At 40.0% G+C, this 22,029-nt stretch overlaps 1 protein-coding gene across 4 annotated transcripts in view; it reads right to left on the bottom strand.

Moving 5' to 3' along the window:
• Positions 1 to 2,309: 2,309 nt before the first annotated feature.
• fat3b (FAT atypical cadherin 3b) overlaps positions 2,310 to 22,029 on the bottom strand; it is a 74,225-nt gene continuing 54,505 nt past the window's right edge. The window contains exons 43-53 of one of the 4 annotated variants that reach the window (XM_076889192.1): positions 21,783 to 21,940; positions 20,664 to 21,195; positions 20,301 to 20,454; positions 18,783 to 18,939; positions 16,911 to 17,303; positions 15,618 to 15,873; positions 11,157 to 11,255; positions 10,041 to 10,100; positions 9,719 to 9,757; positions 8,341 to 8,406; positions 2,310 to 6,903 (exon numbers count right to left, since the gene is read on the bottom strand). In XM_076889192.1, the coding sequence (XP_076745307.1) occupies positions 6,146 to 6,903; positions 8,341 to 8,406; positions 9,719 to 9,757; positions 10,041 to 10,100; positions 11,157 to 11,255; positions 15,618 to 15,873; positions 16,911 to 17,303; positions 18,783 to 18,939; positions 20,301 to 20,454; positions 20,664 to 21,195; positions 21,783 to 21,940 (2,672 nt within the window). In that variant the 3' untranslated portion in view covers positions 2,310 to 6,145. The remainder of the gene's footprint in view (positions 6,904 to 8,340; positions 8,407 to 9,718; positions 9,758 to 10,040; positions 10,101 to 11,156; positions 11,256 to 15,617; positions 15,874 to 16,910; positions 17,304 to 18,782; positions 18,940 to 20,300; positions 20,455 to 20,663; positions 21,196 to 21,782; positions 21,941 to 22,029) is intronic. The other 3 variants (XM_076889193.1, XM_076889194.1, XM_076889195.1) reach the window with 3 other exon arrangements.

The following is a 22,029-nucleotide window of genomic DNA, read 5'->3' on the forward strand; positions in this document are numbered from 1 at the left end:
ATGGGGGTGTTGGGGGGTTGGGGTTTTGATTGTTGGGGTTTTCTATGTATTATTGTAAACCTTACAGTATAAAGCACTTTGATGCGACTGTTGTAATTAGGCACTATATAAATACAACTGAATTAAATTGAATCAACCACTGGACAGTTGAAACTTGGACACAACTGAGTGTCCCAACAAGACAATGATCTCAAACAAAATCTGCTCTAGGATTGGATAAAGTAGGTTAACATTAAGCTTCTGGAATGGCCTTCCTCAAGCTCCGACCTCAATCCTATTTCATTCCAGGGTTAAAAGCTGTGTAGGTGCCAGGAAACCGACTTATTTAAATATCCAGCCAGAATTATGCCAGAAGCCTATTGATGGTTGCCAAAAGCATCTGGTGGAGATATAACTTTCTAAGGGATATTTAAACAAGTTTTAGTTATCATGTATGCATACATCTGAGCCTGTATGAATAGTTTTGACCCTGTAAAGATTGGAGAAAATCCCAAATTATTCCAAAATTGACTGATTGGTAAACATCAAAGACACCAAATTTTAAAGATCTTAATAAATAATTGGTATGGTATATTTAATTTTTAAGTTTAAGTGTTGCTGATTCAGCTGTTGTTTATATGTTAAACATGTTCACAGAGTGCTTGATTTGCTTTTTCCGCCTCAGTTACCATTTTGGCACTTGTAATGTTCCTACTATTTTCACGTATTAACATTAATTTAACTTTATAAATTCTGGTCTCCATGATAGTCACACAGGATGATAAAGCAGGGCAGGTTTTAGGCAATCCTCCCTTATGATTAACAACTGCAGTGTCCCTCAGTTTCTCAGTCAGATCGACCTCCACTCATCGTGTCTAATTTGCAAATACCAAGATGGTGACAGCCATAATTTTTTAGCTTGAGACTTGTAAATAGGACTTCACTAACCTGTGGGTGGCATCCATCTTTTATATACAGTCTGTGATGCTCCCTTTGTAACTTCACATTATCTCAGTGCATGCATACATAGCACCTACATATATATCTGTCACACATGAGTGGGTGAGTGGATAATCTTTTACTAAACAACTCTCTCCTGCGTGGCACTGCATCTAAAAATAAAAACATGCTATTTTTTTTGAGGTCATGTATATTGTGTTGAGCGACATGCAGGGGAAAAACATGCATTAATACTACAAAAAAAATGCACAGACACACATCACAACCCTTAATTGGCCAAAATGTGTTGTATGTGCCAGAGAAAATAAAACACAATCGGGGAAATGCCTGGTTGCCATGGGAATGCTTTCTGGCAGGTAGTCAGCTTGGTGATGTTTATACGAGGAGGCTTGGATGGCAACAAGGAGAAAGTCTGTGTATCAACTCCGCGGGGGGTCGGGAGGATAATCAAAAACCGCAAAGATTCCTTTGTGTGTGTCCTTGTTAGTTAGGGCCATAGACTGGCTGCCTTCAACCTTTTTGTCAACAATCAAGAATTAATTTCTTACCTTTTAGTGATGCAATTAAAGCTACTAAGAAATGCCACTCTACTCAACAGTAGGAGACCTTGTGACATTAAAGTCGCACTAATTTGGATCTTGTGCAGATGTGCATGCCCAAATACCCGAGGCTCTTGATGTTTCCACGTGTCCAAACCTTGTTTACCTTGCACTGGGGCTTGGTAGAGCTCTCAGTTCATTCTCAACCTGAAACAACCTGCACTTTAGCTCCCTTTCCTCCAGCTGAGTGCCCCTAAAAACAAAAGGGTTGAAAACTCTAAATGAGCATTTGAGCAGTCTGAGACCTGAGATTATGGTTTACTTACACATAACCACACTTCATTATCCAAAACTTTGTTTTTCTGTGGCAACTCTGTAACAGTATCAAAACTAGGGGAAAGGGTAATAGGTCTTCTTTTAGGTGTTTCCCCGATTGCAAATGCCAGATGTTCATATTTGATAAAGGTTTTCATAAAAAACATACTTCATTTGCAGATGGTAACTGTAATATTACTATTTTTAAGTGCACAGTAAAATTTTAAAATATACCCTTGCAACAATTCCCTGGCTCTTGTGCAGTGCCACTTTTCATGTAATACCACCTGCATTAGTGCACAAGGAACTGCACAGAAGCCTGAAAATTGTGCCTAATATTTTCTGGGCGCATTTTTCAATGCCCGAGGAACAGGACTTAAAAAATCTCCATGCAGACAGCCAAAGGATTATCTAATCACAGATACATGCCTTTTAGAGATGCACCGTCTGCATAATTTCATCATCGCAATGGGTCAGAATGGAAATAAACTCCCAGGAACAAAGAGTACCACACAATAAGCTGGATCCATGTATTCAAGTCAGCAAATAATTCAGTTCCTGAGGTAAACAAAAAGGCATAATGCGAAGATTATGCTGAAATCTGCTCAACTGTTGACAGCGTATAGAGGCAAGGGAATCTAAGCCAAGATCCTAACAGCCTTTTCAAATCACCTCTGATGATTTCAGAATGAAATTTATTGTTTAACTGATCAAACACGTTGTGCACTTTACATTTTCAGGGGACATTATTATGCCTTCATGTCTTCCCAGGACATTGACAACTTTAAGCTCCGCTAAATGAATCTGCCAGATTCCGGTGGGGAGGGAAAGAAAAACATAAGAGGCATGACAAGACTGACTTGATAGGATTAAATATTTTATGGGGATTATTTATCTCACATAGTCTAGGTTGAGATCTAGCTAACCTGCTATAACACACCCATTACACATTCGCCCCGAGGACAAATGCCGTTCTCGTTCTCTCATTCTCGATAAAACGTGAATCTCCTTGATTGGGGAACATTCTTCAAGTCTTGTTAATGCGCAGCCACTCAAACACCCATGCAGCGCTGCGCTTCAGCATGTGAGTGACCTGAAATAACTTATGATCCTGTAGGAATGAATGGTAGTTTGCGAGATGATTCAACTGCAGTGGATGGCAATAAAGAATAAAAAGATGACAGCAAAGATGTCTCAGTTGCTGGCAGCGTTGATTCACAGCACTGAGGTTCTGGGTTGCAAACCTCTGCCTGTGGAAGCTGTTGTATTGAGTTTGAATGCTCTCACGGTATTCCTGTGGGTTTCCTTTAGGTGCCTCAGCTTTCTTCCACAGTCTGCAGACATGCAGGCCCGGTGAACTGGAAACTGTAAAGTGCCCACAGGTGTGAATGTGTTTATCCATGTTGTAGTCTGACCTGTCCGGTATGTTTCTTTGTGCAAGCTGTGGCACGCTTCAGCCCCCCAAATACAGAGTACATCTGAATAGGAATTGGATAGAGAGGATGAATAGATGGACGATGCTATTATAAGACACAAAATACATTAGGTGAAACTAAACCTGATCACAATAAGACATGTCAACTGGTATGTGTCTGTTACTGCTGGATGTTACGGTATTTCCAAAGAGTCCATCGGCACAGTATCTTTCAACTCTGTCAATGAAAACCACTTTTGCAACAACAAATGCGCTAATTTAACACAAAAGTGCGGCCTTGGATTCTCACTACATACTTAGAGACATAGACGGCTTGTATTTACTTTGTAGCATCTACTCTGTCTTTCAATTTGATGTACATATATTGTTTGCTGAGCATTTTCTCAAAGGCATGTTTACCAGATGAGATGATGAGCGTAGTAACTGTGACATGAAGGTGGCTTTTAGTTCTGACATGAGCCAGATGCATAAAAGTTTATGCAAATTTACGAGTGAATCTGTATTCCTCTACTCATATTTGGAAACCCGTGCCTACACATGGTGCTCTTTTATAAATCTCAATCAAAGCGAAACTTTACACATGTGCATGATTTCCACTTAGAGCTTTCATAATGAATGATGTAAATCCTCCCTTATTCCTCATTTGCATATAAATCAAGCAGTGATTAGACATGACAATTATAAAAAAAAAACACAGCAAAGAAGAAGTGCAATTTCCTCAAATCTGAGACTGAGACACTAATATGAGTCGTGGACTAATTAAAATGTGTATTTGGTGATCTCAGTTCTGGAATCACGAACATAAGAGAAACTAGTGATGGGAGAAAAAAAGCTTTCACCTCTGGAAGTTCAGGGCAGAGGATCCTGGCAGAAGTAAAAACAAAATAAGACAGAAAAAAAAAAACGGAGACTGCAAACAAGAGGCAACAAGTACATCAGATCACAGGAGGAAAGCAGGCCATCATATACAGCTAGCACCCACAATTATTACACCGAAAAAAATAACAATAATAAGAGGAAGATGATGAAGAAGATGAGAAAGAACAAGCAGAACATGGAAAGGTCTGATCAAGTTGAAATTTGTAAATGGTACATATACAGTTACTGTAGGTTCATAAGTATTTGGACATTGTTTCACTGTTTGCTTCTGTACACCATCACAGTGACTCTTTGAAGATCTGACAGAACATCTTCAGGGAGATAAAAGATCTAGAACTGAAAGCTGCTCGTGTTTCTTTTTTTACCTCCTTAATTTATAATAAAATGAACAGGAAACAGGTCTCATCTGGTCATAAAACTGCTTGTCAGTCAACCACCCAACTATATAGGCGATTGTCTATTAAAATGGCAGTAATTCCTAAACAATATTAATGGGACACTTTTGTTAAATCCCTTGAACTAAAGCTTAAAGTCTGCACTTCAATCACAGGTTGACTGGTTGATTTAAAATCCACTGTGGTGGTGTGCAGAGGCTAAGTTATTGATGATGCGTTTATGAGCTGGAAATATATATATTGATAACAGGGAATGCAAGCTCAGCCAAACTGGCTGTTTTTCTTCACTTCTGTCTCTGTTCATTTTTCATCTTCTCTCCATTCTGTCGGGCTTGCCTCACGATGGTCTGTCACGGTCTGGAGTACGAACACGGTCCACACATTCTTCCTTTACAAATACCAGTTTGTGCATGGGAAGAGGTGTGTGTATTTTTGTGCACACGGTGTGTCTTTTTAAAAAAAATCCACAAATGACCCGAACAGCTACCATGAATATGTTTATCTTTAATTACTCCTAGCCAACTAGGAGTCAACTAGGAATATTCTCAGAGAACAGCGCTGTTTCGAAGCTTCGTTACGTGGAGTTTAGTTTCATTTGCATTCCCTTTGTTGTGTGTGAACTGGGAATGCAGCAGCATTTACACTGCGTTATCAGCGAGCCAACCATGAGCACATGTCCTGGGTGAGTGATTCTGTACTTCACGGTTGCATGTCCACACAATTCTCTAAGCCGTTCTGCACATAATGCCCCGAAATTCATTTCACATATTAACACCAGGTGTAAAGCGGGCTTCAGTCTGCCTGAAGCACTGCTAAAGCTTCAATATATTCAAATTACATTATGTACATATTGATTAAATTAATGTGTTTTAATAAGTAGCTCTGTGTCCTTCTACTCACTTAGAATAGCCGATTCAGTAAATAAAAAAATATATCCTTAGTCCTGTATTTAATCATATCTACACAGGCCAGGTAACTATAACACATGTGCTCATGAAGAGACTCATAAGCAAAGCTACAAATATGAATAAATAAATAAATCCACAAAGGAAAATTAAATGATTGTGTAAAATCAACCTCAGGTAATCTTAATACTCTCGTGTCTGTGTGGGATGTGAGCGAAAAGCTCCCTGCAAAACAAACCTGAGTGCGCGTCAGTAAAAAATAATAAATGCATTAAGTATTGCACGGCTGAGTTAACAAAATAATTGTCTGCCAGTACATGTGCGATCCGACACAGCGATGAACGAAATACATGATTTGAAAATTTGCACATACAGGGGTACGCGATCTAAAACAAGCTCCAAATGTTCTTCTTCAGTGACTCTAAATAATACATGTAAAAGCACTGATTCAGAGCCAATGGCAGCCAAGGTGTAGCTGTGACGAGACACATATATTTCCTCTTATTCCTCCCGCTTACAAATGAGCCAGGGGATTGGTGGTGGATTAGTGCTTGTTTACACAAGGATAATAATGTCGGATAATAAAAGTGTGTATGTTAACATTCTTGTCCAATTATTTTTTTTTAGGTGGTGGACCAGTGTTCGAGTAGATTATAAATGTGAACCGTAACCAGAGAGGATCACCGCCACTCTGTGATTTGCAAAGGAACAGAAAATCTTTTTATTTTGAGCGTGAGCTCATTTCAGCCCATCCCAGCCTGCTGCAGGTTCAGATCTGGTAGAGGCTCTGTTTATTCGTGTGGCTCTCCTGGCTCTCAGTGACACCAGGTTCAGTAGTCTTTCTAACTCATCCCCAGAACCTGCCAGACTATTAGAGCCAAGCCCTCCATGGTCTTCCCGTGATCCCCTCCATTCCTCTGTCTGTAAGTCCCAGGCCCTGAGGGGGGGCATAAGTTGAGCTGGGTGCAGGTTTAGCCCTGGGGGACTGGACGGATATCCTTCATAGGCTCGCCGAGTTGGGGGTAGAATATCATAAAGGCTCTCCGTGTCTTCATTTTGTTCCGGATCATGTCTGGACTCTTGGTACTCTTCATACACGGGCGAGGAGCTGTCGTCACAGCTGTCTTGGTCCTGCAGCTGCTGATCTCCGTGGTCCTGGTGTCCCTCCATGTCCTTGGTCCTAATGTTCATATTCCTTCCTTCCTCCTTGTACCTTCTCTTTTCTTTTCTGTCCGGGGTGTGTTTTCTCTCCCACTCTCCAGACTGATTCCTCTCCCACTGAAAGGTCCTCCTCCCAGTTTCCTGTGTCCTCTCACGGCTTTTGTCCGCGTTGTAGCCCATCACCCTGTAGTCCAGCTGCAGAGAGTGCGTGCTGCCTCCGCGTCTGATGTTCTGCTGGGTGTCATTAAGCTCATAATGGGATCCTAACTCAGGTGGACGCAGTCGTGATGGCGACACCCAGCTTGAAGTCTGACAGGAAGACTCCCAGCGGTATGCTGAAAATACAGTTTGGCATAGTTTCAGTAATAAACAGCATGGATTTAAGGACAATCTAAGAAAGGAATGGAACTTAACATGGTGTAATAGCAACATATGTCTTTTTCCATGGAAAAATCTTTGCTTCTAAATCACTGGAAGCATATAGTTTTACTGTAGTGTGCATTAGGGTGCACTACAGTGGTGGTCCCACCGGTGGGACACAGATCTACTGCAGTAAAATATGATTTATGTAGGAAAAGCACAGCGATGCTATCACGCAGACCTCATTCAGCTTGTATCATTTATTGTTGCTATTAACTGATAAAAAATCTGGAGCATGAACTTTTTTCAGCTGTTGCATACAAGTTAAAGAACCACAGTGTTACAGCACAGTGTGATGAAGACTCAGATCTAATCAGTCTAATAGGATCAGCCGGCGAAAGGTGTCCATCGGTAAATAAACTCCTCATCTAAAACAGCAGTATCGCTGCAATCTTATCTCCAGCAGGTAGAGAGTGGTGACACCAGTAACTACACTTCTGTGCATCTGTTATAGGAGGACTGTTGTGATTCTTACAGCTGCACACACATTTCATTTTCACTTACGCTTCTACCGCTGCCCTTGTAAAAACAAAAAAAAAACTAAAGACAAATAAAATAAATAAAATGAATGAAAAAAGCTTTCTCAAGGTGTAAAACCACCAACATCTGGAAAAAAGTTGCCAATTTTATTATCAATTTTGAACCCATTTCCGAATAGCTTGCATATTATCTGGCTTGTTGTGTTTATTTTGCTTCTCCCCTTAAATTGTCCCCATGCTTATTATCTCTACCTTTGATTGGGTTTATTTTTGCACAAGAAATGAAACACGCATGATAGTGTGTGCATGTGTGCATGTGTGCGCTGCATGTTTGAGAGGTGTAGCAGGAGACCCACAAAGTGCCAGTAAGTGGGGCTTTCTGTTTGTTCCGTGGGATTTCTCCAGCGTGTTTGCTTCGTGTAATCGCTCCAGTTCTCATTTACTTTTTTATTAATGTGCAAATAAAATTAGTCGACATTTTATTTATTTATTTATTTTAGATTTCAGTTCATGCTGCTAAATGGACTGACACAGAACTCCCCGCTAATCCACAACTTCCTACAAACTACAGCATGCAGGTTGCATAATTCATGGTTAGGTTAATGAGCTGTGAGGGGAAAAAATATCATATTGATGAAGTGAGAGGAGGCAGAGGGGTCACCCTGTGTGTGGGACAGAGAGTACACTTAATTACTGTGCTTATGCCAGCCACTACTATATAATTCATGACACATGTGTGGACACAGATATCTAACGGACTGCCATGCCAACGAGATCTTACTGCCATGCCATGCTTGCCTCAAATATCTGTCTCTGGTTAAAAAATGTTCTAACGAAGGGTTAAGGGAGGGGGGGAAAAAAGAATGCTCTTACAATCCACAATGTACTCTTTGATGAACTCTACGCAAATCTCATCTTTGCTCTGCAGGTGATGACTCGCTGTCAGTAAAATGGGAAACAAAACAAATATCTCATGGGACGGCGAACCTTTGATGATGAAATTCTCGGTGAATGCAAAAGGAGACGGCGAATTATGACACAGAAGAAAGCACGCTTCGACAACAAGAGAGGGAAGCTGGCAGAGAGCCATTTAGCACACCGCTTATACCCACAAACACAATTCATAATAGATAATACATGCACACAATCATGCTGCAACTGTATACAAAAACAGAAAATGGAAAAATACCACGATATATCAGATTCGCTTTTTTCACATTTCTTCTTGCTGTGCTTGAAAATAAACTTGTGAGATTGAAAACTTTATTAAAAAAATGTTTTGTGCAAAAACAGAAAATTCTGAATCCAAAGGATGTCTTCAAAAAAAACCCACTGAACAAACATCATTTAATTATCTTTGTCTGAAATGAAGCTGCGTGTGCTTCAGCAGGCTGGCAGTGACTGAGGCATAAACACACTCTTGCTCTGGGTTGGAAACGAAATGCTTTGTAGACCTAGTAAATTACATGCAACCGAGAACAAACAGACTTGGTAACTATGAGCCAATTAATATTGATTGCAAGAGTGTAGCACAAGCAACTGACAGCGGAGTAGGGATCTTAAAGGATAGGTGCAACTGGATTGTGACGGCCCCGGTGTTTGTTTAAGGAAAGCCATGCATTCGCTAAGAGCAGAAAGTCAGTGTTCAGACTGTAGATGATTCCCCCCCCAAAAAAATGTTGAAAAAGAAAGTGTTTGAAGCTGCCTTCTCCTCTGCTGTTCTGGGCGGATGTGAGGCTTAGCTCAAAGTGCCCCTAATCCTCTGAGACCCTCTGCAAGGCCGGGGTGAAAGCTTTGCTTTGCTTGGAGCTAGGACTGCTGCGCCCAATTTAGCAGTCATCAGAATTCAAAATTTCTTAATTAACTATGAAGCAGAATACGTTTTAAAAGTATCTCTGGACATAATATTTTTATTTCATCAAAGAGCTGCCTGAATGTTGTACCTGAAAGCCCTACACTGTTTGCTACACACAGGGCAACAGAAACTGACTCACATTCCAGTTATTTTTCCCGACCTCCGAGGTCAGAAAACATAATCGGAAACTGGAAGCCTGCATTGACATTCAAAGAGTGGATAGAGTCGGCATAAATAGACATAGTAATCTGTACTATTGGGCTCTGATGAAAGTATTCAGAGACAATACTGCAAAGGATGCAAAAAGTCAGGTTGTGGGTTCTCACCCCTGACAAATAAAGTCAAAGAAATGGCAAATTAATAAGATGTTTTTCCATTGCGTTGCATCTCACTCACCAGGGCTGCTACGCCGCTGTTCTTTGTCCATGTTTGACACTACAAAGGCAGAGAGAAAGGGAAAGTCAGAGACAGAGCGAGACAAACAACCCAGAAACCAAAGGGGAAAAACTGAAACACAGAGAAATCCGGTGTCAGAAACTGACAACAAATATTAGAAATCTAAGCAGGATGTTTAATTCGTAATAAGAACGGGGGCTGAATGGCAGCGGCTCGGCTGCATTCAGTAAATCTTTTTGCTCTGCCGCTGAACAAATATGTTGGCGTCGGAATGACAGACACAAAGAAGACAGGGGAGTTAACAGAGGATTTTCCTTCATACCTTCACTTTCAATGTTATCAACAGTATCATTGACGAGACGTATCACTGTCACTATGGAGGCTAGGCAGAAGACAGAAAGAGAGAAGAAGAAATGGAAATAATCTCAGTGCATTCATGAGCAGGGCAAGGTTTTATACAGTGGAGGTGACTCAGAGGTGCTGAGAACACGGAGGAAGCATGTTGCAAACGTGTCTATATACATGTGGTGTCTGTGCGTGCGCGTGTGTGTGTGGGTGTCCTGTAAGAAAGCGAGGACTCTTTGCAGCTACACTAATTAGACAGGAAATAAAGCACTGACATAGATTTCCTATGTAAAGAACACAACCACACACACACACATCAGCATCATTACGGTGCTTGACTTCCACCCTCTTATAGTTAGCCAGTGGAAAATCAATGCTATCGAGTTATCTGGGAATTGTAGCTTTGAAAAAAAGATGCACAGGCAACCTGTGCATATTGGTTGCATTAAAGCATTTCCACTTCTCTAATATCACCCTGCTTTTCAATAATTACTACAGGCCCAGCATTTGATTTTACACTAACCTTCATTTAACCAGGCAATTCATTAGGAACTAATTCCTATTCACAGTGACAGCCCTGCGAAAGGCGAACCCTCTCAAGGGAACTAAGAAAGAAATGTCAGATGCTTAAAAGACGGCGGCACACATTCAGAAACCATTTAAAACACTCCCTGCTTGAATACAGTCACAAGACGTAACACGTGGCAGCAAGCAACACATAATTGGCAGTCTATCTAACGGACAACAGCATCAGGCAACCAAGAGCAAAGCAAGAACAGCACGCACAAACAGCGAGCAAAGACAACAGCAGCAGCAAGACAACAAGGTTAGAAGGATATGCATGCAGAACATGAAGCAGCGGACAGACTGAAGATGGAAGACACTGGTAAACCGAGAAACAATTACATGTTTCAGTGAGAATGCTTGACAAATCTGTCCACTTTTAGGACTTTTTTCTGCAGAAAGTTCCAGGCTTTAGTTGAAGGAGTTTAAAATGATGGTGGGACAAAGAAGGTACTGGTGTGGGGAACATTACCTACAAACTTCTGGCAATTAAAATGCGCTTAAGTTAATTTGAGTATTAGAGTCTTACCGTTGTCATCGAAGGACTCTGAAGTGTAGGAGCTAAGTGAGTGCTCCTCAGAGGTGGAGTCCGAGAGACACCCCAGCCCGTCCGCCAGCTCCGACACGTCTAATGTAAAAACACAAAACAACACTCATTCACATCAGCAACTTTCACTCATGGTAAATTAAATGTAGGTTCAGAATTGAAAGACGTGTTCAGATATCCGAACCGTTCAGATCTGAAAAGCTCAGTAACGCTTGTGCTGTATTTACATTTAAAAGCTTAACTTCGGCTAATAAGAAGCTTCTAAAGTCTGAGCTAAAATAACCTCGCATCAGCTTTGAGTTGGATTTCTATCAGGGTGAAAAGAAGAAAGGATCAGAGTGACCGAAAACTCTCTACTTTGTTCATTCAGTGCACTCATGGGGAAAAAATGTGTCCACAGATCCGTCACTCCGCCTGTCCATTCATTTTCTTTCTAGCTGGCTGTGTTCAGTTAGAAGAGCGAGGCTAAATCTGCTATTCATCTACTTTTGACTCAGATAGAACATATTTAAAAAACATATTTGACCTGCAGAATGATTTTTTTTTTCCCATAAAGGCTTCCTCGCTGCTTTGATGTACAGCATTTTCCACAAATCCCAGTACACCTACTGCAAATCCAGGTCTGTCCATTTAATGCTGTCAGCACTATCATGGAGGGGGTGAAGACCACCGAGTTACTGGTGGTTATGTAACTGCTGAATAACTGCTTAAAGAAAAAAAGCAAAATAGAGCAAATTGCATGACAACGTCACTGCGCTACAGGGTAGGGTGGCAAGTAGGTTTCTGTTTTGGGTCAAGCTTTTCATACTGTGGTAATCAAAGGTCTTCTTTTATGTTACAACCCTGCAATTTTGTCTGCGCACACAAATCAAATTAAATTTTGTTTGGAGAAATCTACCAGGCCTAATATCTCCAGTTTTCCTTAACCTTTACGTCTGCAGAGGCATCATTTCAAATAAACTGGCGATTACAAGTCAGTGTGGTCTTTTTTCGTGCCTTTGCCGAGCTGTTATTTGAAGGTTTGTTTCCTTCAAATCACTCCAAGTGTCCTCTGAGTGACTGTCAAACAACTGCCCGGAGGTCCGTAGCAGGTACTTATGACTTCAGATAAGCTGTAAAGACTGTTTACAACACAGCCAGAAGCAGGTGAATTTCTCTACCAGGTGCCCCTTATGTAGAAGCAATGAAGTCTTTTTTTTTTCTTCATTTTTGCTCAAATTGGGAAAGAAATACAGAGGACCAGCAGAGTGGAAAGGCTGAGCTGTGAGATCAATTGTTTGTGCAAAATAAAACTGCATGCAAAGAGCCAGTTTTGCTGATGTGATTAAAAGTAACTTTTAGCAAACTTTTGGGAAAACTAAATAGGCTTTTATTTAGTAGATGGAACAAACAGAGAGGAAAAAAAGAGAGAAATAGAAAATAGAAAGCTATTTAAATCCATTTTACTGCCTTGCTGCTATGTAGCGATGGATCTTAATGTGAGAATCATTGATTGGCAATAAATGGTCTGGGTTCTGAATATTTCCTCATGAGCATCTTTTCAGATGAATTCTTCTCCAGATGCTTGTATTGAGTCACAGTAAACAAAGATGCACTAACAAATTATATGGCATCAAGTCAAAAAAGTAAATCAAAAGTCTTTTTATTCAGCTCATTTTGGAGCAAAGATGCCAGTGTCACATTAACGCAACGTCTCAAGAAAAATACATTTTTCAAGAAGACTATACAAATATTTTATGTCATGCAATTGCTTCCCGCAGTTCCAGCTGTACCTTAATACATCCCAGCACACAGTTGTTCCTGTGGGTGGGTGGGTGTAAATTCATAATAACAACACAACAGTTTACCCTTGTCTGACAGGTCAGGTGTGACAGAATTTCAAATCTTCAAAAATCTTGTTTTTCACTTCACGTTTGGTAAGCAAGCATTCAGGGCTCGGCCCATCTTGTGACCAAATCCGTACTCTGCAACCGTGTCCGCGAGGGCCGGGATGTCTGGACATCAACCTCAGCTTTCTGAGCTCAAGCTACGTAGTCATGGTTCAATGCATATGGAAGAAGCGAAACGCTCCTGTGGGAATGTGATCAGTAAGGCAGTACCATCAATCAAACTAAACAAGAAAGACAGTGCAGCAGCCACAGGTCTAATTCAGGATGCAGGCAAGGGGACACTTAATATAATCAGGTTTTGGAAAAAGCAAAAATGTTTTACCCTTTCTTTCTTTCTTTCTTTCTTTCTTTCTTTCTTTCTTTCTTTCTTTCTTTCTTTCTTTCTTTCTTTCTTTCTTTCTTTCTTTCTTTCTTTCTTTCTTTCTGTTTTTTTTCTTACAAGTTCCTACAATTAAGACCCACCCAAACTACTTTCTTTGCCGAGCCAGTTCAGTAAAATATAATGTTACGCTGATTTAAGTGATACAGTCTACAATTTGGCTCCCTTCTTATTTTATGTTTTTTTCCAGACAAGTTTTCAGCATTTCAGTTTGAAACACTAACAATTACCAAGCAAAACAGAGCCAATCCAACAGTTTCAACTCAAAGTCATTTTCAGCAAAATCAAACATAAATGTCAGTCAAAGCGGCCGCGCTCCTAACTCCAGATGGATGAGTTAAAAAAAAACTCTCAGAGTTGAAACATTCCATAGAAGCCAGACTGTAAACATGCTGTAAAGTTGGACATTTTAAGCATATGGGGAATAGCTCTCTCTTGAAGCCAGCCTATTGTGACAGCTAGAGGAACTGCAGTTTGTGGCACATCTGCACTGGCTTCAATATTCACCTCCAGAGGTCACGCCTCGATCAGTTCACTCTGAAACACCCAACTTTAGAGCAGAAATGACCATTTTTAGAACCAGGTTTTAATCTCTGTGGCATGTTGTCCTCCTGTGAACATGCTAAAAGTCTTGAGTCTGCCTTCACTTTTTAGTATTTTGCAAGTAACCTAAGAAATAGGTGCAAAAGTTTACCGTAACAAGTGCAAACATACATGGAAAAAGAGTATTTAAGGGGAAAACAGAGTTTGTACAGTTCAAACCTTTTTTTTTTCAATGTCAGTCTTCAGAAATGACTTCCTGTGAGTGAAACAGTTCATAGTTAGTGTTTAAAATACTCCTCCATGAAGAAGACATCCTGAAGAGTTACCAACAGTTACCAAAAAAACTCCAAACTATAGAGTTCAGTATGAGGCCTGATTTGTTCAAAGAGTATTTTCCAAGTATTTAATTATTCATCCCATTTTATTTATTTATGATCGAACGGGTAGTAACAGAAAATAACCATAGTTACTAACAGGGATGTTCCCTGGTTAGTAACTATTTCATGTTTTGACTTGTGGCCTTGTTATTGAAATACACATTATTGCACTTGCTTGTGGCTGTCGTGGTGTAAATAACTTACAAAACTCATTTGCAATTGATTAGTTAACCTGGCAGTTAACACTGCAGTCATTAACACAGTAATCTTGAGGTCAGTTTTCTATAAGGTTTATCATCATTAAATTAATAGACTGGTGGTGTAAATGTGAGTAGGTGGTGCTGGTTCTTTTTTTTCTTTTTTCTACAGACACTCAGCGGGGGACCAAATAAATAAAATAACCTATTTCCCATTCCTACAGGAAAAAATCAATAATTAACAGCCAGGAAGTTCCCACCGCAAGCTGTATTATTCACACAACAGGCTGGACAAAGGATCGAAATATCTGACGCCTACCTGCGCACTGAAATGCAACGTGGTTATTTCATCGACAGAGAACAGACTGGGAAGAGTGTTGGCAGCTAAAATATCAGACGGATGCTGAATTACAATGACATTCTTCTCTCCTTCGGTTTGGTGCCTGTACGGCTGACAAAGGTAGGTGTGAAGCAAATTTAAGGAAAAATAAAAAGAGGGAAACTTGACAGAGAAGTTGGGTGACTTTGTGTGGGAGTGTTCCAACTACTTTGATTTTAACTGAACTTTATTTTTTATTTTTTCTTTCTTGCTTTTTTTTTTTTTTTTTTGCAAAAGTAGGACAAGAACATAGGACATCAGTTCTGGCTGATTACCCTGACCATTCAAACAGAAGTGCCCACAAGATCCAAGAGAGTTATCCTGATACAAGTGGACATAATTGCCAATTTCAGCAGTGTAACAGAAAGTTCTATTACCCATTATTGCTCCTAGGAAATAAATAAGAAAACTGAAATGATAGCAAAATAGAAAATATTACTTTTTAAGCACTCTTGCTTACTCTGGGCCATTTTCTTTGATGTGTGTGATCAAAAGGCATAGAGCACTGTGAAATGAGCTCTCTCAGTGAAGATGGTGGTATTGGTGTAACACAATGTGTTCATGGCCTGTGTACTCTTTGCCTTTTTGATCAGGTTAGAAGCTGTGTGCGCACATGCGTGTGTGTGTGTGTGTGTGTGTGTGTGTGTGTGTGTTTGCAGGCAGACTGTTGCAGTCTTACCCTGTGGACTGTTATCTCTCTGTGTTCTCTCCAGCTCAAAAGCTCTCTGCCCCCACTCCTCCTCTCTCTCATCTCTAGCCCTCTCCAGCTCTTTCTCCCTCATTTCTTCGCCTTCCCAGGACACTTTGTGGGCCGGGCTATGCTCTGAGCGGCAAGCAGATGCTGAAGGGAGATTGGGTGCCACACTGCACACTGCGACGCCCCGCCTATTGGCCATACCTCGGACATTAGACATGTCTGAGAGGAAGCTGCTAATCTGCAGAGACACAAGAAAATACCCAGAAAGTTCGGGTAAGGGCAAGCCAGGTAGTTACTATTCAGAAACTCGAAATGCAAACAAATTTATACAGGATTTCATGCGTTATTAGAAAACAAATCATTATTTCATTCTTTGTGCAATTACACGCACAATCAGAAACATACATAAATTATCAAATGATTGCTTTTTGTAAAAACAATACAATATTCTGCACCGGTGTACGACCTTTCTGTTTTATATTTCCAACAATTCCAATTGATTTTCTGATACCATTAATTGTTTTTCTTAATTATTGCCATGAAAGAAGAACTGGGTCATCGCCCTATCTGAAGGGCCACACACATGATGAAGTCGCTGCTGTGAAGCTTATTTTAGCTCATCACATGCAGAATTGACTACAAAGAAGACATGAACATGATTATTAAATGTGAGCAGACTTTCTGTATCCTGTAAGCTGATTATCTACATAATAGAGCGAATGTGCTGGGAACATTACTACTTTTTAATCTACCTATATCGTCCTTGTGTTATATTTGATATCAAAACCTAGTTCCTGCCATAAAAACACAGTTTTTATAGTTGAGCTGTGTGTGGAGCCCATGTATTCTTTCTCCAGCACACTGTGGCTGTTTTTAAAAAATAGGACTAATATAAGAAATAATATTCTTTCTTTTAAATTATAATATAAATTCAGATAAATTAAGGAAGTGCAGCATCGTCAAAAGGGACTGATGAGCTGGGAGATATGATGCTCCACAAATATTGAAATTGTCATACAAAGTGGATATTACTTTGGATGCTCATTGTTATAGTTTGATATTAAAACTTAAATACTCTTATTTTAAAGCATATCATTCCTGCTTAGCAACCATATTATTCATGTGTTTTCCTAAATGGTCTGACCAACTATTTTTTTTAGATATTAGCAGTATGAACATATTCAGTTATTTAACTTTGTCACAGTTTTGTCTGTTCCGCAGCATTTACTATAAAGCAGACACATAAATATCATAATTCAAACAAGCTATGCACACCTGACTGCCTTCACTGGAAGTGGTCCTGTCACCACTGAGTCCTCCTGGTAGAGGGGAGTGGGCTGTTGGGCGCACCATGACCTGGGGAGGGCCCACACTGCTGCCTCCCACCTCACCATAGGTGCTTGTGGTTGCTGGTGAGCCTGATACACGAACGGCTTTAAACTCAATCCCTTCTGCTCCCATGCCAGTCTTGTGCAGCATGTAGCTAGTTTCTGTGGAGATAGCCGAGATGCCCATCCCAGTCTGAACACCGGGGCCTGGATCTGAGTCTTTCCTGAATTTGATTTTTTTCCTAAAGACGATGAAGAGTATGAGGAGGAAAATGATGACAAACGCAAGGACTCCAATGCCAATTATCTCTCCTGGTCCAACGTAAGACAGAGGCTCAGCCTGCACAACAAGAAAAGTAAAATGATTAAAACATTATAATATTATAATAATTTTTTCTAGTTGAATAACAAACAGTTAAGTGTCAGAAAAACTCTAAGGTCATCAGTAAATACACAGATAAAAAGTTGAAAGAAGAACAAGCTTAGAAATAATTCACTTCATAAAAAAGGTCTTTGTTGTCAGATGATTAACATGAACATGAAGTGCTTTTTTTTTCTTAAGCCACTTAACACTCACCTGTGAATCATTCAAGCATAAAAAAGACACCTTAATCAAAGGATGAACTAGTGCCGTGCCCACATATAACAGAAAACCTAGCAAAGAATCAATTTGCAATTAAATTTTAGGCATTTTTTACTAGCACCCTATTATAAAAACACATCGTTTGTTCCCAGTCGTTCAGTCCAACAACAGAAAATGTAACAAAGTTTGACAGATATAAAATTCTGTTTTTGCACCAAAAAGCAGATTCCCAGAGAGCTATTAGCCAAAAAATAGGCATATCTTGGCATGGTGTATATATATTTGAGGAAGCTGGACAAGTGAATGACAAAAGAATAAATATCTACAACAGTATCTGAAAGTCATGTCCTTAAGAAATAGGAAAAATTCACAGGACCTGAGAGGAACATAGTGAAGTTAGTTTACCCCCAAAATGTTTAATACTATCAAAGGGGGCTCATATTAAACCCCCAAACAATTTCTAAATGTTTGTTATTACTCTAAACATGAGATTAATAAGAATCTCATCGCTACATCTGAGACGCTAATTAGCAAAGTTTTGAAACACAAAGCATCTTTTGAGTATTGAAGTAAATGAAATGTTGGTATCGGGAAAATTCATCATCTAAAGCTGGGTATATTTACAACCCTTATGCACTCACTACTCCAAAAGATTATGAGCACATTTTATGGTCTTCCAATTTGGAGGGAGTGATTGAGCTCACAGCTTTTTTGTTTTAATGCAATGCGTGATGAATAAGTTTTGGCAATAAAATTATACATTATCTCTAATGCAAGCACTCAATTAAAAAGAAAAACAAACAAACAAAGAACAAAGTTAACATACATTAGTTGTAAAAGAAGCTTACTAGATTTTGTCAACTCTGCTGCAGTCCTCCAGGGATTAATGAAGGTACCTTCCTTCTTATAATGTGCCACATTAATTGGGTTTGCAGTCTCAGTATAAGGTATATGGCACAATAAATTCAAGAGCATAGCAACTTCAAATAGAAACAGCAATTTAGGCATTACTACACTCTCATTTATCTGCTGTGGGAACAAAGATACCAAGTTGGTGAATAAGCCTTCCAGGGGGCTGCTGTAAACTCAAAATTCTCAATTTCACTGTGTATGCCAAGTCCAATTAGGTGCGAGCTGAATGCACAAAAAAACAATTCGAGGAGTTTTCTCGATTATTTTTTCATTTATTCTGTAACATCTACAAAAATCCAATTCCAAGCGTCGCTCATACGCTACCTGTGTGTCATCCCCAGGATCACCAGGCGTCAGATCATCGCACAGCTGACCCTCATACCCTTCTGAACAGTTACAGTAGAATGACCCGAATGTGTTCACGCACTCTCCTCCATTTCCGCACGCTTCCTGGTCACACTCGTTGACGTCGTCGTCACATCTGTGGCAGCAAAAACGAGTAAGTAAAGCCGCTATGGGGGGCCGCAATATGATGTTATCAAAGTTAAGAAAAAGGAAGAATGCAAAGGTGAGAGTGAGCTAAAACATTTAAAACTTTTCCCAAATGCTGGGAATTTTCCCCATTATTTACATTTAGACGGTTCTGATTTAAAGAATTATGCATGAATGCAAAAAACATGAACACACACTCCCACTGAAGAAGCAAATTCCAGCTGAACATCATAAAAGTAATTTTACTGCAGACACATACATGCTCATCTCAGCTTGTCATTTCAAGCATGGTGTCCTGCTGTGCAGCGGATGGAAGATACATGCAATTCTCTTTTCAATTATTTTCTCTTTGATGGGATTTTCAAAACATTTTGCAAATCTGACGGAAGAATTTTGCAGAAAGCTTCATGACAGAACTTTCCAAAGTTTTGCTTTTAAATGATAAAAGTGCAGGTCACAGCTTAGTCATTAATTATACACACAATACTCATTAAGGTCTGGATGTGCTGGCCAGTGATATCCTCTCATTATTATTTTAAACGATGAATACTTTATCCCATAATTAAAAAAGTTAATGAAGTTGTCTCACATTAGTTTTATTAACCTATGAAATAGATGAGTAATAATGAGAAAATGTCAAGTTTTCTGGCTTTTTCCATAACAAAATTCTATATTGTATTTTTTTATTGTAATGCATATATTTTAGTGCTGGAAGAAAAAAACAACAACAACTCCACAGTCAACTGAATTCAACAGCTATTTGTTTGGTTTCAATCTGTGTTTAACATTAATTATTAATGATATAAACAATCTGGTGCCTGAAAAAACAATACATTTTTATTCCATGGTTTTATTAGTGTAAGGATAATTGAATTTAAATTAATCAAATGAATTTTTAAATCCAAGTCAAAAGCATAAAAAAGCCAAAAACAAAACAAAAAAATTCCTCTGTGGGGGAAGAGTGCCCTCTGCTGGTGGCTCTGTGGAACAGCCGCATGAGCAGAGAGGTTATTTCAAAGGCAATTACTAAGCTGTAATTAAGAAGACAGCTAGAGAATGATTATGGGCTTTTCAACTAAAATTATGCAGAATTAAATTAGAACCACTAACCCCCCCCCCCAATAACAACTAATGTGGGCTAATGAATGGGATTTTGAGTCCAGCACATGCTCTTTCATGTTTTCACTGAGAGGGAGGGAGATACAGACATTGAGTATCTTAATAATCAGCACCGTACGGCTCTCATTGTTTACATACTTTCTAAACAGGACACAGCATTTGTCAACACTGCTGTTACAGCCGGTTATTAAGGCTAGAAAGTGTGAGCGATTCCAGGCTATTATATCTTACATAAGTCCCCCGAGTCCAGTAGGGCAGCCACAGAGGAATGCGCTGCCTACAAGCTTGCAGTCTCCACCATTCTGGCAGGGGTTTGGCATGCAGGATGTCAGTTCAATTTCACAGCGCCCCCCAGTGAATCCAACACTGCAAGTGCACATAAAACCTGTGGAAGAGATATTTTATGTCTGAAAATTATAATTAATATCAACTATTGTGCATAATTCTAATAAATGATAATGATCAATGATACAACAACAAGTTATCAAAATAAAATGATTAAAAACTGAAAAAACAGAGTAAAAACAAAGTAATGAATGTGTCCCACAGCAAGGCACATACACATGATCATGTTTTTTGTATATATACACACACCTCCAGAGGGAAGGCTACTGCAGATTGCTCCGTTGAGGCAGGGCTGACTGACGCATGGATCTGGATAAAGCACGCAGCCCAGTTTGATCTCGCTGAGCCCTGCTATCTCAGCATAACGGCTCCTTTTATTCTGGAGCGGCAGCTCATTTCCGTTCAGCATCAGCGAGCCCAGGCACCCCTGGAAGCCGTCCTGAGCTCTCGGAGGGCCCCTTACGCCACGCTCTGCAAGCCCTGGCCCTCCCTGGCTCCTCCCTGACCCAGGGCCTGGCCTCTCACCTTGCCCATTTAGTGGCCTGACTTGGGCCCCAAAGAAAAATGATGAATCTGGTGCCAAAGGCCAAAGACGAACCGGGGCTCTGGCTGCCCGGCGACGTTCCACATAGCTGTCATCCAGTGACAGGAGAGTGTAGTTCATAGTCAGCTCCAAAGTGACTGCATGCCACAGGCCATCATTTATCGGTCTGCCAGAGATACCCATAATGCCAAGGGTGTTGTCACAGTCCAACTGAAACCAGAGTCGACCGCCTTCAATCTGTAGAAGGAAAGAAAAGTGTTGGAACTAAATAATTTGCAGTGCCTCAATAATGCTATGCTTCTTATTAATAATAACTGTTATAAAGTTATATAGTGTAGTATTAAGTGGACACAGCCCTGAAAAATAAAGGCATGAGACCACATGTCCTTGGGGAGTAGAAAGCTGTAGACTCTCACTCACGCTTGCCTGGGAAAGTGTAGATAAGAGGCGACCATCTCTAGTGGAAGTTACTGAGACACTGTTGTTTAGATTAGAGTTAAAAAGCTTCTGTAATAAAACTGTTAGTGGCACAACACCAATTTGAGATCCGCAGCAGCGTGTCATGCAGGACGCATCTCCCTTCTAGAAATAATAAAGTGTTAAATGGTCTACTGAGCAGTGTTTTGTCTTCCATCAGATGCCTCTGAGGAATCAAAAGAACTCGGTGAAGTGTGATATTATATAACAAAAAGTTATATCTTCTGAATAATACCTGATGATGTTTTCTAAAAAACATATACTGAGAAACATGTTTCCTTCTAACAGGAAATGAGCAGCCAGTGTTTTGCATGACCCCCAAAAAAGCATAGCCCTGTAACCTGTACCTTAAGCATGGTGCAGGGGTTAACCCGTGTGAACATAATGACTCCTCTTCTCTGAAGTGTTCTGATCCTGAGGCCGAGCTTCATCTCTCCGCTCTGGCCACTCGCTGTCACTCTGTACTTGATGTAGCTGTTTCCAGAGAAACTCAGCGAGGTCTGGCCTGCACATTTGTAACACACAGAGAAGCGGGAAAAGTTTCAGGTTACACTAAACCTCATCAAACTAAATCAAAAAGACAGAAGTTATACA

This window comes from Maylandia zebra, linkage group LG10 (assembly GCF_041146795.1).
Source record: "Maylandia zebra isolate NMK-2024a linkage group LG10, Mzebra_GT3a, whole genome shotgun sequence".
In the NCBI taxonomy this organism is placed as follows: domain Eukaryota; kingdom Metazoa; phylum Chordata; class Actinopteri; order Cichliformes; family Cichlidae; genus Maylandia; species Maylandia zebra.